Here is an 18,108-nt window from a genome sequence, read left to right on the forward strand (position 1 = left end):
CTGAAAGCTCTCCTCGCACTCCTCCGACCACCTGAAAGGAGCACCCTTTTGGATCAATTTAGTCAAGGGCGATGCAATGGATGAGAAACCCTCCACAAAACGATGGTAATAACCATCCAAACCGAGAAAACTCTGAATCTCTGTGGTTGAGGAGGGTTTGGGCCAACTATGAACTGCATCTATCTTCTTCGGATCTACCTGAATACCCTCATTGGGCACCACGTGCCCCAAGAAATCCACTGAACTGAGCCAAAACTCACACTTGGAGAACTTTGCATAAAGTTTCTCCTCCCTCAATCGCTGTAACTCAATCCTCAGATAATGGGCATGCTCCTCTTGGCTACGAGAGTATACCAGGATGTCATCAATGAATACAATAACGAACGAGTCAAGATAAGGCCGAAACACATTATTCATTAGATGCATGAACGCTGGTGGGGTGTTGGTCAGCCCAAAAGACATCACAAGGAACTCATATTGGCCATATCGCGTCCTGAAAGTTGTCTTAAGAATATATGAGTCCTGAATCTTTAGTTGGTGGTACCCTGACCTCAAATCAATCTTGCAGAACACCATCGCTCCCTAAAGCTGGTCAAAAAGATCATCAATACATGGCAAAGGATACTTGTTCTTGATTGTGACCTTGTTCAACTGCCTGTAATCAATGCACATTGTCATAGTACCATCCTTCTTCTTCACAAATAGAACTGGTGCACCCCAAGGTGACACACTAGGCCAAATAAACCCCTTATCAAGGAGTTCCTAAAGCTGCTCCTTCAATTCCTTCAACTCCGCCGGTGCCATACGATACGGTGGAATAGAAATGGGCTGAGTGCCCGACACCAAATCAATACCGAAGTCAATATGCCTGTCAGGCGGCATACCTAACAGGTCTACAGGAAACACATCCGGGAAATCTCGCACCACCGGAACAGAATCAATAGCAGGGTTCTCTGCACTAACATCCCTCACAAAGGCTAGATAAGATAGATAACCCTTCTCAACCATCCGCTAAGCCTTCAAGTATGAAATCACTCTACTGGGAACATAGTCTATAGAGCTGCTCCACTCAACCCTTGGCAATCCCGGCATCACCAACGTCACAGTCTTAGCGTGACAATCTAGAACAATATGACATGGAGACAACCAATCCATACCTAAAATCATGTCAAAATCGACCATACTAAGCAGCAAGAGATCCACTCTAGTCTCCAGACTCCCAATAGTCACCACACACGATCGATATACACAGTCCACAATAATAGTATCGCCCACTGGAGTGTATGTATGAAAAGATGAAACTAGAGACTCGTGGGGCATAACTAGATAATGAGCGAAATACGAGGACACATATGAATAAGTGGAACCAGGGTTAAATAATACAGAGGCATCTCTATGGAAAACTAAGACAATACATGTAATCACAGCATCCAAAGCAATGGCATCTGGTCTGGCAGAAAGAGAATTGAAACGGGCATGGCCGCCCCCTGATCGGCCTCCCCCTCTCGGGCGGCCCCTAGCTGACTGAGATCCACTCCGAGCTGGCTGAGCGTGTGGTGAAGAAACTGGTGTTGATGTTATAGACTGGCTCCTTTGCTGGGCTGGACCTCCCACTAGGGGGGACACTGCCTCCTCATGTGACCAAACTCTCCACACTCAAAGCAACTCCCCGGTGCTGGTGCTGGGGACTGGAGGGAGCCCCGAGCACCGGGATAACTGGTAGAAGGACTTGGAATAGACGAGCCCTGACCCGATGGAGCACGGGATGAACTCTGAGCTGGGAGAGCACCGAGAGATGAATGGCCCTGCTGATAACTATGTGAACCATGGCCAGATGATGCACCATGGTGAACCAGGTGAGCCGTCTGAGCATGTCTAAAAGGACGACCTCTACCATTGTGGAACTGAACACCAGAAGGAACACTGCTAAATCCACTCTGACCACGAGGCCTCTTGGCCTCCCTCTCGACCCGCTCCTGGCGGCAAACCATCTCAATCTGGCGAGAAATGTCGACAACCTCATTGAAAGTAGCACCAGACACATTCTCTCTAATCATAAGCAATCGCAGCTGAAAAGTGTGGCCATCGATGAACCTCTTGATCCGCTCCCTATCTGTGGGAACCAACCAGGTAGCATGACGGGCCAACTCTGAAAATCTCATATCATACTACATCACAGACATATCACCCTGACGAAGTTGCTCGAACTGCCTGCGCAGCTCCTCTCTACGGGACTGTGGCACGAACTTCTCCAGGAATAGGCCGGAGAACTGCTGCCATGTAAGGGGTATTGCATCGACCGGCCTACGCCTCTCGTAATCCTCCCACCAACTAAAGGCAGCCCCAGAGAACTAAAAAGTAGTGAACGAGACCCCACTGGTCTCTAGAATACCTGTTGTATGGAGTATCCTCTGACACCTGTCCAAGAAGCCATGTGTATCCTCTCCCTCGGTACCACTGAAAGATAGAGGCTGGAGTCTCCCAAACCTCTCCAATCGATGTTACTCATCATCAGGCATGACAGGAACCACATAGTCTTGAGCAGCTACAACAGGATGGGCTGGTGGTACCTCCAGTGTCTGGAGTCCCTGTACCACCTCCTCTGGTGTGCGAGCGACGGGAGTTTGAGCACCTTCTCCAGCCTGTGAAGTGGTTGCTGCGGCCGGAACATAGACTGCCTGAGCAAGGATGGTACACGCGGTCAGAATGTGAGCTAAATCCTCGGGCCCACGTATCGAAATCCGACAAAATTCACAAAATGTGAACACTCATCTACTCACGAGTCCAACCATATAAGAATTACTCGAATCCAACCTCAAATCACATTCCAAAACACGAAAGTTTAGCCTATGAAGTTTCTACCATTTCCCCCTAAATTCACAACTCAAATCCCCAATTAGATGATGAAAACAGCAATAGATTCATGAAATATAGTCCAATCCGAGTTAGAATTACTAACCCCAACAATCTTCTTGAAGAAACCTCGAAAAATCACCTCACACCGAACTCTCAAAGTCCCAAAATCGAAAGGGAAATCAAACCCTCGAAATCTCATTTTCTGCCCAGTTCTACCGCATCTGTGGACCTATTGTCGCACCTGCGACGCTGCACCTATGACGCCGCACCTACGCAATTTCCCTCGCAGGTGCAGAAATGACTTAAGCGACTGGGTCCGCATCTGCGAGCAAGTGGTTGCACCTGCGTGTGCGCACCTGTGGACAAAGGTCTGCTTCTGCTATCTTCCCCTCCATCTCACTCTTCGCATCTAAGGAGCTTCAAGCGATTCTAAGGGCTCGCAGATGCGGAAATTTCCTCGCACCTGCAACCCCTGGCCATCTCCTCAACTCCCGCTTCTGCGCTCCTTCATACGCACGTGCGAGTATGCACCTGCAGTCTCCCCACCGCAGGTGCGAAACCACGAGATATCATAAGGCTTCAGCCATTTGCCTAAGTTCCAAATTCAAACCGTTAAGCATCTGAAACACACCCGAGGCACCCAGGACCTTAACCAAATATACCAACAAGTCCTAAAACACCATACGAACTTAGGCGAGACCTCAATACACGTCAAACAACAACAAAAACACGAATCACCCTCCAATCCAAACTTAATGAACTTAAAACGTCAAATTTCTACAACCGATGCCGAATCATACCAAACCAAATCCGATTGACCTCAAATTTTACACACAAGTCATATTCAATATTACAGACCTACTCCAACTTTCGGAATTAGAACCCAACCCCGATATCAAAAAGTCCACCCCCAGGTCAAACTTTCCAAAAATTCGACTTTTGCCATTTCAAGCCTAAATTAGCTATAGACCTCAAATTCACAGTGCGGACACACTCCTAAGTCCAAAATCACCCAACGGAGCTAACAGAACCAACGGAACTCCATTCAAGAGTTGTCTTCACATAGTTCCGACTACGGCCAAAATCCTAAGACTTAAGCTTCCGTTTTAGGGACTAAGTGTCCCAAAACACTCCGAAACCAAAAACAAGACCTTCCAGCAAGTCACATATGCATAAACAGATACGGGAGAAATAGTAAATAGGGGGTCAGGGCTAATACATTGAAAACGATCGGCCGGGTCATTACAGCCTCTCTCGCTATTCTTGTTTAGTATGATACTTGGGACATTTAAGAAAATTAAAAAGTGGTTGCTACTATTGAGATAGTCACGGACAAGTTATCTTATATTCGTGATTATTGTCTTAGTCAACACGTTTCAAACTTTAAAAAAAAACAAGTTAGGACGGGTATCCTCTCGGTGGACCGACCATACCTTAAACCGATACTGGTAAAAGGAGCATACACTAGAGCGCTCGAGAGAACCACATCATAGAGACTCAGGCAATATGACCTCATAACTACGGATAGAGGCACTCGCCTATCTTTTGATTAGGAAAGCAATATAAACCGAGGGTATCACTATTATTAAAAACAAAAAATTCAGCTAAATGGTAATGCGATGTATGGTTCGACACCTGGACGGTGCTGGAAGATCAGAAGGATAAGTGTCACAATCTTTGAATGGAAGCCCCTCGTACATGCCGATAGTAACTTTTGTAAGATCTAAGTTGATTTTAATGATGCAAAATAACGAATTATTCTTTATGTGCAAAAATATTCCTTAAGCAATGGAAAAGATGCATAGAAGAATCAAGACAAAAAAAGGAACGAGTAGCAGAAAATCAAAGGCAAAATCAATCAAGGATTTGGCATGAGATCAAGGAGGATATTATAGGAAGGACCTCAATCAAAGGAAATCAAGGGCACGAAATTATGCACGGATGATTCCTCCATGTAAGGACGTCAATCGAAGCCGAATTCAAGGGATTTGATTTGATATTTCAAATAATGGGAATATCCACTCAACAAAGGAAGAATCAAATCAAGACCAGAAGTCAAGACAAATCAACTGAAGAAGTATTCTATTCTTGGAAAGAATCAATCTACGATTCCTTTTTTAGATCAATTCCCTTGGGTTTGTAATCTCTCAAGATTCACAAGTCATAAAGGCCTCACGAAGTATAAATATCCACTGCACCAGCTTGGAATAAACATACTTTTAACGAACCACTATCACTCTTTTCTCTACTCCAAACAAGCATTGTATTTCAATCTAGATCTACTGTGTAACTAGTGAGAGAAGAAAGAGAGAGAAACACTGGTGAGACATTGTATCAAGAAGCGAGAAGTAACATAGTGACTAAGTTGTTGGTGTAAAGCTACATCAACTCTCTTGTATGAAGAAACTTCAAATACCACAAGAGAACACCCTTGCAACCCAAGGGGACTGGACGTAGGATTCATATTGAATCTGAACCACTATAAAAATCTTTGTGTCTTTAATTCCTGCATTTTATTTATATTCTACTCTTACCTTCAGTCAACCAATTAGCAAACTAGTTAACTACTAGTAAGAGATTAAGTTTAAAAATATACAATTCACCCCCTCTTATACTTTCAATTGGTATCAGAGCAAGACTCACATTCTACTTTTGCTTAACAGCTTGTGAGAAAAGATCATGGAAAACCAAGTAACTATTGGAGCACTCTATAAAGAATGGACATCGCAAGTAAGGCCACCATATTTCAATGGGCAACACTTCTCCCCCTGAAAGTGCGCATGGAAATTTATGCAAAGTCGTATGATGTCAAAGTATAGCGTGTTATCAAAAAGAAAAATTATCCACTGCCAGCAGCAACTCAACCACTCACTAATCCTGAAGATATAAATGAATACACAAACGTGCAAATGGTTGTCGTTCAAGTTAATGCTAAGGCACAAAACTTGCTTTATAATGCTATAAGTGGAGAAGAGTATGAGAAAATTTCAAGTTGTGATACCGCGAAAGAAATATGGGACAAACTAAAAGTTACCTATGAAGGAACCAACAAAGTGAAAGAAACTCAGATAAACTTGTTGGTTCACTATTATGAACTCTTCCAGATAAAACAAGGAGAATCCATTGAGGAGATGTTTGCAAGATTTAGCAAAATCATTGGTGATCTGAAAGCCTTTGGTAAATCTTACTCAAGCGGTGATCAAGTTCGAAAAATCATGAGAAGTTTGCGTACCACATGGCGGACAAAAGTAGTTGCATTTGAATCTCAAGATCTAGACAAACTTTCACATGATGAACTACGAGGAGATCTTATAGCATTTGAGAAAACGCATCTCAAGAAAATGCGTCAGGAAGAAAAGAAAAAAACAATTACTTTCAAAACTACAACTGAAGGACTTGAAAGTGATATTGATGATGACCCAGAAGCTCTTGAAGAAGAAATTGCCATGGTGTCAAGAAATATGAATGGATTGATGAGAAGATATAGAAACACAAATAAGGGAAGGATGTCATCTAGACGAACCATGAAATATAATGAACAAGACAAAAATGACAGAAAGCGTTTTGAATGTTGAGGATATGGCCATGTTCAAGCTCAATGCCCAGACCTTAAAATAAAAGTCTCTAGAGGGTTCAATAAAAACAAATCATTCAGAAGTTGGAGCGATGAAGATAGCTCAGAACATGAAGAAATAGCACATATGTGCTTCATGACTATTTTGAAAATGATATGAACAAATATTCTGGTTGTTGGACTGATGAAGATGCATCAGACAATGAATGCAAAGAAGACACTGAAAACTATTTCATGGCACGAGGTGAAACAAGGGAGGTAATACCCTATACCTGCGATAGATGTAATGAATTACAGGATATTCTTGATCTTAACCTAAAGGAGTCTCAAAAAATATTGAATGAATTAAAGAGACTAAAAATGGAAAAGAAGGACTAGGAACTTAAACTTGAAGTTTGTGAAATCGAAAGAGATGTGCTTTAAGATGAGGTTCATGAATTGCGAATGCAACTTCATGGCATGGGCAAATCCACCAGTCACAGTTTTTTCAAGTCTAACCAGACGACTTACAAGTCAACTGGAAAAGGACCGGTTAGAACTTATTCCACAAGTACTAACACAAGTGGGAGATCGAAAACTAGATCAACCCTTGTGTATCATTACTGTAACAAGGTTGGACATAAATATTACTTTTGTAGATTTCGTAAATCTAATGTTTCAGGATAGATTTGGAAACCCAAAAACAATCCCGATTCTAGTAGAGCTAACCAACAAGGACCCAAACAAGCTTGGGTACCTAAAAGAAAGTGATAATTTATTTTGCAGGAACACGACGGAAAGAGTCGCAAAGGAAAATAGTATTTAGACATTGCGTGTTCCAGTCACATGACGGATGACAATAATCTGTTCAAAGAAGTCACAAAAATAAATGGAGAAAATGTCAAATTTGATAATGATTCAAAATGAAAGATACTTGTTAGCATCTTAGTTCCATTAGGCAATAATTGCGATATTACAGAGGTATATCTTGTAGATGAACTCAATTACTATCTCTTAAGTATAAGTCAGCTACATGATTCGAGGTACGAAGTTAAATTCAAGAAAATATGTCATTGAAGATGTGGCCGGTAAAATCATTCTTCCAGGTAAAAGGTATGGAATGTTTACATTCTTGATGGCATTGAAAATCTAGATAGTCATATTTGTTTAGCATCCATATCTGATAATCCATGGCTTTGGCATAAAAAACATGGTCATGCAAGCATGCATCTAATTGAAAAACTCTTCAAGCACGATTTAGTTATTGGTCTTCCCAAACTCAATTTTCTAGAAATCATGTATGTGATGCATGTCAGATTGGTAAACAAACTAGAAACTCTTTCAAAACCTAGGATATTGTGTCCACCACCAAGCCTTTATAGTTGCTTCACATGGACTTGTTTGGACCCACTAGAACTGTTAGCATTGGAGGTAAACGATATGATTTTGTTCTTGTTGATGACTACTCACGTTTTACATGAGTGATTTTCTTATCTCATAAAGATGAAGCATTGAAAAACTTTGAGATTTTCTGCAAAAGATTTGAAAGAGAAAAAAAGTATCTTTTCACAATCATTCAAAGTGATCATGGAGGAGAATTTGAAAGCAGAGCATTTGAAGAATTCTGCAACGATCAGAGTTATACTCACAATTTCTCAGCCCCAAGATCACCCCAACAGAATGGGGTAGTTGAGCGCAAGAACAGAACTCTATAAGATATGGCCAGAACAATGATATTTTTTTATTTTTTTTAAATAATGGCTAATATATAAATAAAATCTCAAAAATGGGTCCAATACTTACAAGATGTCCAAACCAAAGTAGAAGTTGCATGAAGCTACTAGCTATTAAAAAAGATAGAAAAGCTAAAATCTAATGAACTAACTATTACAACATGATAAGTTGAATGCTTCCTTCTCCTATTAGTGTATGTGAATCCAATTGGCATTGGCAAATACCAAGCAGCACCTATCAAGCTCTCACCAGGCGCAAGGGTATATTGTCCATAGGCTAAAATGAATTCCAAACATCTCCACCGCAGAGTTGAAGTCCGCATCGTCCTCTAAGTGTCGCTACTATATGATCTCCATATGCATTGGACTAATTTTGTTCAAGTATTAATCATGTGCTCACTCATCAAGATTAATGTGTAGAAGAGAAGCCTGGCTTTAGGCAGGCTTTGCAAAGCAAAAGCCAGGCTTGAGCTGGCTTTAGGCAGGTTTTACAAGGCAAAGGCCAGGCATGCGCTGGCTTTAGGCAGGCTTTGCAAGGCAAAAGCCAGGCATGAGCTGGCTTTAGGCAGGCTTTGCAGGCCAAAGGCCAGGCGTGAGCTGGCTTTAGGCATGCTTTACAAGGAAAAAGCCAGGCATGAGCTGGCTTTAGCCAGGCTTTACAAGGAAAAAGCCAAGTATGAGCTGGCTTTAGGATGGCTTTACAAGGCAAAAGCCAGGAATGATCTGGCTTTAAGAAGACTTTGCAAGGCAAAGGCCAGCCTGTTCCTTTTTGTGATCTTGTAAGCTCAGATCCTTCCCTACTAGAACCTTTAATGTAGACATCATTCAAAACATTACTAAACCATCCTCAGATTGAGCTTGAAAGCATGCTAATACAACTGAAAAATGATTCAATAATCTCCAAAAATACCATATGATAGGTTCAGCATCTTCCTTAGCATTTGGCCATATTAGTTTGTTCAGAGTCCAATCTTGTGAAGCCATCAGTCTGGGGTTCTTCTCTTTTCTATCCTAATACTAAGGTTAGGTGATTGAGATTTGTCTAGATTGATCAACCTCTTCCCTGCACTAGGAAGTTCAGAGAATGAATGAAACTCAGATGTACCTACAAAAGAGAACACAATGTTAGCTATAAAATCCGCCACTGAGTTGCCATCTCTGAACACATGCTGAAAGATCATATTGAAGTTGTCCTTCATCTCTATAATTTTCTTCACATCCTGTGCAATTACCCAAGGAGGATCCCATTCTCCTTCTATTGCCTTCTTCATCACCAATGAATTAGTCTCCAGTATGAGAGGATGAAAATCATGCTCCACACAATATTCCAACCCTTGAAGAATAGCCTTAGCTTCAGCCACCATATTAGTTGTAACTCCCACGTCTACTACCCTATAATACACCACATCACCTCCATCGTCCCTCACACAAAAGCCTAGGGAGTTAGGTCCGGGATTGCCCTTTGAAGCTCCATCAGTATTACATTTGTACCAACCATGACAAGGAAGCTGCCATGTTACTCTTGTAGTGATCAATATAGGTTTATATCCTTCAAAGTATGGAATCATGTCTGGCCATAACAATGGAATATTAGGGATCCAAGCATACCTCACCCTTCCTAGTTGATGCAATGTCCTATTTATCTCATGAATCACCCTATTTGTGGACATTGAACCACCATGTTTACCTGCATTTCCACAGCTCCCAAGTGATGATAGCTGGTACTGCTTGAAATAGTGGCTTTAATTTCGGGCAACACTGAGCATACCACCAATGCCTTATAATCTGCTTCAATTGAATCAATTGCACAGAAATTCCAGCAGCCCCCATGAACAAGTTCCATACCTTAGAGGCAGTAGGACTTGTGACAAATATATGCTCAATGGATTCCTCTTGGGGCTGCTGACAACATCAACACCTAGACATCACCATTTGCCCTTGCCTCCTCCACATGTCATCGGTGGCTATTTTGTGCCTCCACAATCTCCACAAGAAGAAGGATATCTTGAATGGCAGACCTTTAATCCACATTAACTTGAATTCTTGATTAGGATCTGCCCTATGCCTTAATATTTGCCAAGCACTGCTAACACTGAACTTGCCTGAAGGAGTTGGCATCCAGTATGGCTTATCCCAATATCCTTCATTGCCTTCATAGTGCACATTTAGCTTTATATGTTCTGTAATTTCCTCATTGAAAGTTTGATCTAGCAGCTGATCATCCCATGTTTCCCCTTGCCGCAGTTCTGCCACCTCCTAAAGACCTTCATTGATTGGAAAGTCTTAAGGCAATACATGATAAAGTGCACCCAATCCAGTCCAATTTTCATGCCAAATATTAGTTGTTCCACACTTCAATTCCCATACGATCTCATGTTCTACTTCTTCCCTAGCATTCAACATTTGTCTCCAAACATGAGACCCTCTCCTAAAATGCACCACAGTTGGTGGCTCCTTCTTGCAATACTTATTCCACATGAAATTAGACCACAAAGATTTTGTGGTCCTAAACCTCTACCATAGTTTAGCAAACAGTGCCCTTGAGACATCATTTAAGGACCTAAAACCTATTCCGCCTTCCTCTTTAGGAAGGCAAAGATTTTGCCATGAATCCCAGTGTCTGCTTCTCCCTTCTTCCTTTGTGCTCCAAAAGAACCTAGCAAAAGTCTTATGTAGATGCCCCAGGATGTTGTTTGGTGGATCAAGGACTGATAACATATGAACTGGCATACTTTGCAACACACTAGAGATGAGGGTTTCCTTTCCTCCAAATGACAGCAGTTTTCCTTTCCATGAATGCAATTTAGCCTTCACATTCTTGATAAGCTCCTCATAATAGTCTTTCCTCCTTCTAGTGTAAAAAATAGGACACCCTAGATATGTGAAGGGGAATTTACCTCTTGCAAATCTTGTAATAGCTCCAACTGCCTGAAACAATCCATTAGCAACCTTTGAATACATGTAGTATGAACTCTTATCTTTGTTGATCATCTGACCTGATATCTTCTCATAGTTCCCCAACACTGCCATAATCTTGTTCAAAGAGGGAGGATGAGCAGATGCAAAGATTATTGTATCATCAGCATACGCCAAGTGGTTTAAAGAATCAGACCACTTAGGCATTCCAAATCCCACAAATGACTTGTCTTCAAAAAGCTTATTCAAAGACTTGGAAAGCACCTCAGCTGACAGAATGAACAATGCTGGAGATAGGGGATCCCCTTGTTTCACACCCCTTGTTGACTTAAAGAACCCTGAGGACTGCCCATTCACCAATACTGAATACCAGTTATTTGACATTAAGTTCCACACCATGTTGATGAAGTGTTCAGAAAATCCCATCTTCCTTAGCACATGTGATAAGTACTTCCATGAGACCATATCATAGGCCTTAGCCATATCAAGCTTGATCACCACATTAGCTGGCTTTCCCCTTAACCTTATGTCAGTGACAATTTCTTGAGTCAATAAAATATTCTCAAATATACTCCTACTCTTTACAAATCCGGATTGATTAGGAGCTATTAGAGATGGCAAAAAAATCTCCAATCTGTCATGTAACACCCTAGACAAAACCTTGTTAATGAAGTTGCTCAGACTAATAGGTCTTAAGTCAGAGAAGGTCTCGACTCTAGGTTTCTTGGGCAGCAACACTAGATTGGTTTGAGTGATGGATTTAGGCAATGCAACTCCTCCATTGAAGTGTAGAACCATGTTGTGTATATCAGCACCAATAACATCCCAGCATGTTTGATAAAACAAGCCAGTGAATCCATTAGGGCCACTAGCACTCTCCCCACTAAGCTCAAAAACTGCTGCCCTTACTTCTTCAATTGTTGGCAATCTGCTAAGTTCCAAATTCTGATCCATAGTGACCATTGAAAGTACATTATTGAGCAAGGGAAATTCAGAAGCATCCCGTTCATTTGTGAACTGTTTTTGATAGAAGTCCACTGTAGCTGTAGCCAATTGCTCCTGGTCTTCAATCCATACTCCACTGCCACTTTTGATCCTCTTCAGTTGCAATTTCTTTCTTTTTCCATTGACATAGTTGTGAAAGAAACTTGTATTCCTATCTCCTTCAGCAAACCAATTCATCCCAGCTTTTTGCTTCCAATACTGCTCCTCAATATTCAAGTATTTCTTCAATTCAGATTGAGCCTTTTGAAGCACAATCCTATTCTCAGTTGTAGGCTCTTCTTCAAACAACATCTCCTTCACCCTAATAATGTCCTCCAAGATAGCCAATTGCTTGAGAACAATGATATTAGAATATTCATTGCCAAATTATTTTTGAGCAGAAACAGTAAGTACAACATACCATATTCTCAATAGATGTCTCATATGACCCATTTTGAAGAAGACTCCATATGAATTATGGAAAGGCAAAATACCTAATATAGACTACTTTCATCTCTTCGGAAGTAAGTGTTTCATCCTCAATAATAGTAAGGATAACCTTGAAAATTTTTATCCAAGGACTAATGAAGGTATTTTTCTCGGCTACTCCATTAATAGTAGATCTTTTAGAGTTTGCAACAAACCTACTTTATCTGTAGAAGAATCAGTGCATGTTATATTTGATGATAATAACACTACGGCCGAGAAAGGAATAATTGCAGGTGATGAAGATATCAGTCAAGAAGCACCACATGCAAACAAGTCACCAAAGTCGACCGATAGCACTAACATATTCTTAGAATCGACTAATGAACCTGTGAGCAACCCTACTGAACCAAAAAAGGAGTCAACTACTCCTGCAGTTGGAACGTGACTAAATGAATGGAGAAGCGAACTAGAATACCCTCAGAAGTTTATCATAGGGGATCCAAGCGAAGGAATGAAAACCAGAGGAACTCTCAAAAAGAAGGCAACCATTGCACTCATCTCTCAAGTAGAACTAAAGAAAGTTGATGAAGCACTAAAAGACTCCAGCTGGATACAAACTATGCAGGACGAATTTGAACAATTCAACAAGAATCAGGTCTGGGAACTAGTACCTAAGCCAGCAAATGCTACTGTAGTTGGAACAAAGTGGGTATTCAGAAACAAGCTAAATGAAGAAGGAAAGGTAGTTAGAAACAAAGCCAAATTAGTAGCTCAAGGCAGCTCACAACAAGAAGAAGTCGACTATGATAAAACCATTGCACCGATAGCACGGTTGGAATCAATTCATATATTGCTTGCCTATGCATCTTTTAAAGATTTTATACTATTTCAAATGGATGTCAAAAGTGCTTTTCTAATATATATATATATATATATATATATATATATATATATATATATATATATATATATATATTACAACCTCTTATTAAAGTTTGGCTTTTGTTACCCCTGAAATTCACCAAGTTCTCAAGCCAATTACACCGATGTTGCTATAGTAAATGAGATATAAATTTAATTAATTGAACCCAGCGTTTGATAAGCAGTTGTTCCTAGTCAATGGATGCTTAAATACAATGAGGATACATAAGCTACATAAATAAAGTTCCTAAATGGAATAGATTACATGAGATTCAATACTCTATTTAGGAGTGCTTTTCTTGCAAAATCAAGTATTTTCTTTAATTTGACAGAATAAAAAGGTGCCAAACTATGATCCTCTTAGTAATTACAGAAACGCAAAAAAGGAAAAACTATTAACATTGGTTTTATTCAAAACTTATCTCTTTCAAAGTTGTTCACACTATGGCTTCTCAAAGGGAATCAGATCTCCATAATTAACTCTAGTTTTTCTTCCTATTTTAGCATAATAACAAGAAACTTAAACCAGTATATAGATGATTGTAATAATTAAGAAGTGGTGGACATGTTTCAAACACATTCAAGCAATTAGCAAAGCACCTTGATGTACTAAAGTGCTATGCCAATGGAAAAAATCCTCCATTTTCACCTTTTGATATCAATTATTTTCTCTATTCTATTTGTTGTGTTGGGCAATGCAAAATCTCTTTCGCCACTCAACTCCACTTACATTATGCAATCTAGAAAGAGATTTATGTCTCTTGATTCAACTAAGCTTCCAGATCCACCAATGTCATGCCATACTTTTACTATTTACCATCGCCATGTATTTGAAAAATCAAACTTTAAAGATTATGACTCGTTGCTTGAAAGTAGGATTGCTCGATGTCATGCTAGAGCTAGTTATTTAGCTTCTATTTTTTATGATGGTAACGATGTTGTAACGCCAAATGACAACCAGAATGATGCAAATGCAGGTCTCACAAGGCAACAAGATGCACAAGGGGGTAAGATTCGCGAATTGGTCCCAAAATCAACTGATACACACTGCGTACATGGTGAGTATATTGCATCATTTTTTATTGGTACTCAATTGATCAAAACTTACTTGCTAATAGACAGTGTAAGTGGTTTACTTTGGTGGCAATGTGGACCATGTGAGGCCAATAACTGTTACAAACAGGATCAACCTCTATATAATTTTACTACGTCTAGAACTTCTCGAAAAGTTGATTGCATTCGACATAGTTCATATTGCATAACTGCGGACCCAGCTTTTCATTGTGATCATGATACTTCTGAATCTATATATAACAAGAAATATACAGATGGACCAGGAACAAAAGGTTTTATGGCAGATGACGTGATTTTTTTGTTTTAGACCAAAGACCAATTCGGGTTACGTTTGGATGTAGCAATGAACAAATTGGTCTTTTTAGTAGTTCCTATTCTGGGATTGTTGGCCTTGGGCGTAAAGTATTTCCACTAGAAAAGGGTGGATATTCTTTACCATCGCAATTTAGGGCATACCTATTTTCCACGTGTCTACCAACTTTTCATTCAGGAAAGGGATCTATACTGAGTTTCCATATAAGCAAGTGGCCAAGTGCAATATCAGCAAAATTGTTACCAAATTATAAGTACCCATCATTTTATTTTGTAAACTTTTATAAAGTTTTTGTTAATGAAAGGGAAGTTCCAGTGAAATCCTCGTGGTGGAATTTCAAACGAGATATGAGTGGTGGAATCTTCGTGGATACAGGGACAACTTTTACCCGTTTTCCTAATGATTTTTATGTCATATTTCGCTACATATTTAGAGCTGCAGTAGAAGATAGTCCTATGGTTGAAAATCCAATCGGACCTTTTGACACTTGCTATAAAGTGGATCCAAATGGTGAGGAACTATATTTTCCTATTGTGAAGTTGTACTTTGGTAGTGTAACCCGGAGTACAGAGTTGATTCTGGAACAAGAACGTGTAATTGTGAAATATCAGGGGTTTATTGTTTGGCTTTTATTGGATGGGAAGAAAACTACTCAATATTAGGGGTTAATCAACTCCAAGGTGTAGGATTAACTTTTGATACTTCAGCAAATACTTTGTCCTTTGACATTAATGCATGTGATTGAGGTATAAATAAAATTTCTTGTGTCTTGCAATCTCAAGGCGTACACAAATTCACTACGATTACAACTAGCATGTATTTTTCTTGCTTTCTTAAAATCATGGATCCGTCTCCCGTAAGAATGCCGTTCAAAATCATTTGTAGCAAGCGTCTCCAAATTGATATTTTTTTCATTCTTCAATTTGATTGATTAATTAAGTTACTGACAGCAAAGCTATCATATATCATAGTAAAATTAATATATATATATATATATATATATATATATATATATATATATATATATTTCGAAGGAAACCTCCGTCGATATATAGTATTTTTAAAACTATATATTGTAAATTCACTTATTTCTTTTTATTCTAATTCATTGAACAGTAATAACTGTTGAAAGATTTCAAAGGCCCTCTTCGAAGGCCATGCAGTCGAGAATTTCTCCTTCCCTCCTGGCATTGAATTGTTTCAACGACATTTGGTAGACTTTTAGTTGATATTATTAATGTTATTTAAAATTTATATTTTATATTTCCATCGGACTTGCATCTGCCTTTCCGGTATATCGTTATCTCTGCTATTGGTAAGTTCCATCGAAATTTTAGAATTTTTACCATAAGACCAATAAGTTGATTCAAAACCTCGCGATCAACCTCCTATACAGAGGCTAAGCTTATTTGAATTCCTTCAAAGTTAAAGGTTATAGGACTCTCCTTTTCTTTACTCTTCCTGACGCAACTCAGTGTCTTAAAGAAGCTTCTTTACCGGCAAGGGTCGGGATCAACTACTTTCATTAACTGGTCTAGTAAAAGAAAGCTTTTTTAGCATCTTTTACATCGTAAATATAATGCATCACCACCGACTTTCATAGAACAACCATAACTGTCAACCATTTCCACCGACTAACTACCTCTATCGCCTGCCATCATCAATTAGCCACCACGCAAAGGCACTAACTACCATCGCACAACCATTACTGTTAGCCATCATCGTTAACACACTAACTACCACCACGCTAGCTGATATTTAGCTTAAAATATATATATTTATATGTATATCTCCTCATGTTTTACTCATGTTTCGTGGAATTTCGGATGTAAAATGTATTGATTTATATTAATTCAAGGTGTTTTTATGTGTAGGAATCATCCGCAAGCAATTGAGGGCGAAAGGTGCGAGATTAGAGTCAAAACGGAGGAAAACGAGAAAAGTTGGAATTTCAGCGCCACAGGCAGCGCTTCACGGCACCTGTGGCGCCAGTGGCAGAAACTTTAGAAAACCAATATGTCACGACCCAAAATTCCACCACAGGCGTCGTGATGGCACTTAGTCTCTAAGACTAGGTAAGCCGATTACAATTACATTTCGAGCCATTTGTTTTTTTTTTTTTAAATAGATAATCGAAACCAACAACGGAATTAATTAACAACCGCCCAATACTGGTAATACTGAGTCGCGAACTCTAACTGAGTACATGCAGTGATCCCAAGGAGCGAATATACAATACTGTTCGAATAAGAGTGGACAGTACAATAAAAATGAAAAGACTCCAAGGGACTACGACGACCAAGCAGCCCTTCCTTGAATCCTTGTGATCACACTCTAATCTCTGTCCGAATCCGATATCTCCAATATCTGGCTCTGTACAAAAATGAGCAAAAGTGTAGTATGAGTACACCACGGTCGGTACCCAGTAAGTATCAAGATTAACCTCGGTGGAGTAGTGACGAGGTACAATCAAGACACTCACTAATCTAATAACCTATGCAATATATTATACAAAAATAATAGAAAACAAATAGCAGTGATAACAACAATAATCAACTAGTGATGTAAACAGCAAAGCAGCAAGAACTCCATAAATATTGCTCAAACAGGTAATGAACATAAGTACAACCAATAATCAAGTCCTTCAAAATATACATCTTTCATCTATAAGTTTTTCAATAGAAATCTCTAGAATATAATCATTTTCAATAAATATATTTCGAATATACTTCTTTCAATTAAATATCCTTCAAATATGATTCTTTCAAATAAATATCTTTCGAATATAATTCTGTCAAATAATATTTTGAATATAATCCTTTCAAATAAAAGTCACCTTGTGACACCTCATCTCATAATCATAAAATACGGGTCTAAGTCCACTTTCATATTTCCACAGCATCTCATGCCAATATCTCTATCACAACCGCACGAATAACTCACGTGCCAATATCATTATCATATTTTCCCCGGCACCTCGTGCCCACATTTCATGTCCGTTGCGGTGTGCAACCTGATCCCATATAACATTAATCATACCTGTTGCGGCGTGCAACCCGATCTCATATAACATAATCCGCCTGGCAATAGCCACATGCTTCCAATTTCAACATAAATCAGACTATTATCAAGTTTAACGAAACAACAAGACAAGTTGCACAAAATATAAAAATAAAACACAAGAAAAATCACAACATCACATGAAAATTACCAACGCAATAACCCCACATCATCACATAAAAATTACCAACACAATAACTCCACATCATCACATATCATCCCTGACAATAGCCACCCTTTTCTCTTCTATAGCCACCCTTTTCACTCCT

The 18,108-nt window shown here is 39.5% G+C and overlaps 1 protein-coding gene across 1 annotated transcript; it reads right to left on the reverse strand.

Annotated features, from left to right (window-relative positions):
• Positions 1–9,125: 9,125 nt before the first annotated feature.
• LOC142173025 (uncharacterized) lies at positions 9,126–9,985 on the reverse strand. Its single transcript, XM_075237608.1, has 2 exons — positions 9,830–9,985; positions 9,126–9,650 (listed from the first exon to the last, which is right to left on the reverse strand). The coding sequence occupies exons 1-2, from the start codon at positions 9,983–9,985 to the stop codon at positions 9,126–9,128; spliced, it is 681 nt and encodes a 226-aa protein (XP_075093709.1).
• Positions 9,986–18,108: the final 8,123 nt, after the last annotated feature.

Source organism: Nicotiana tabacum, chromosome 18 (assembly GCF_000715075.1).
Source record: "Nicotiana tabacum cultivar K326 chromosome 18, ASM71507v2, whole genome shotgun sequence".
NCBI lineage: Eukaryota > Viridiplantae > Streptophyta > Magnoliopsida > Solanales > Solanaceae > Nicotiana > Nicotiana tabacum.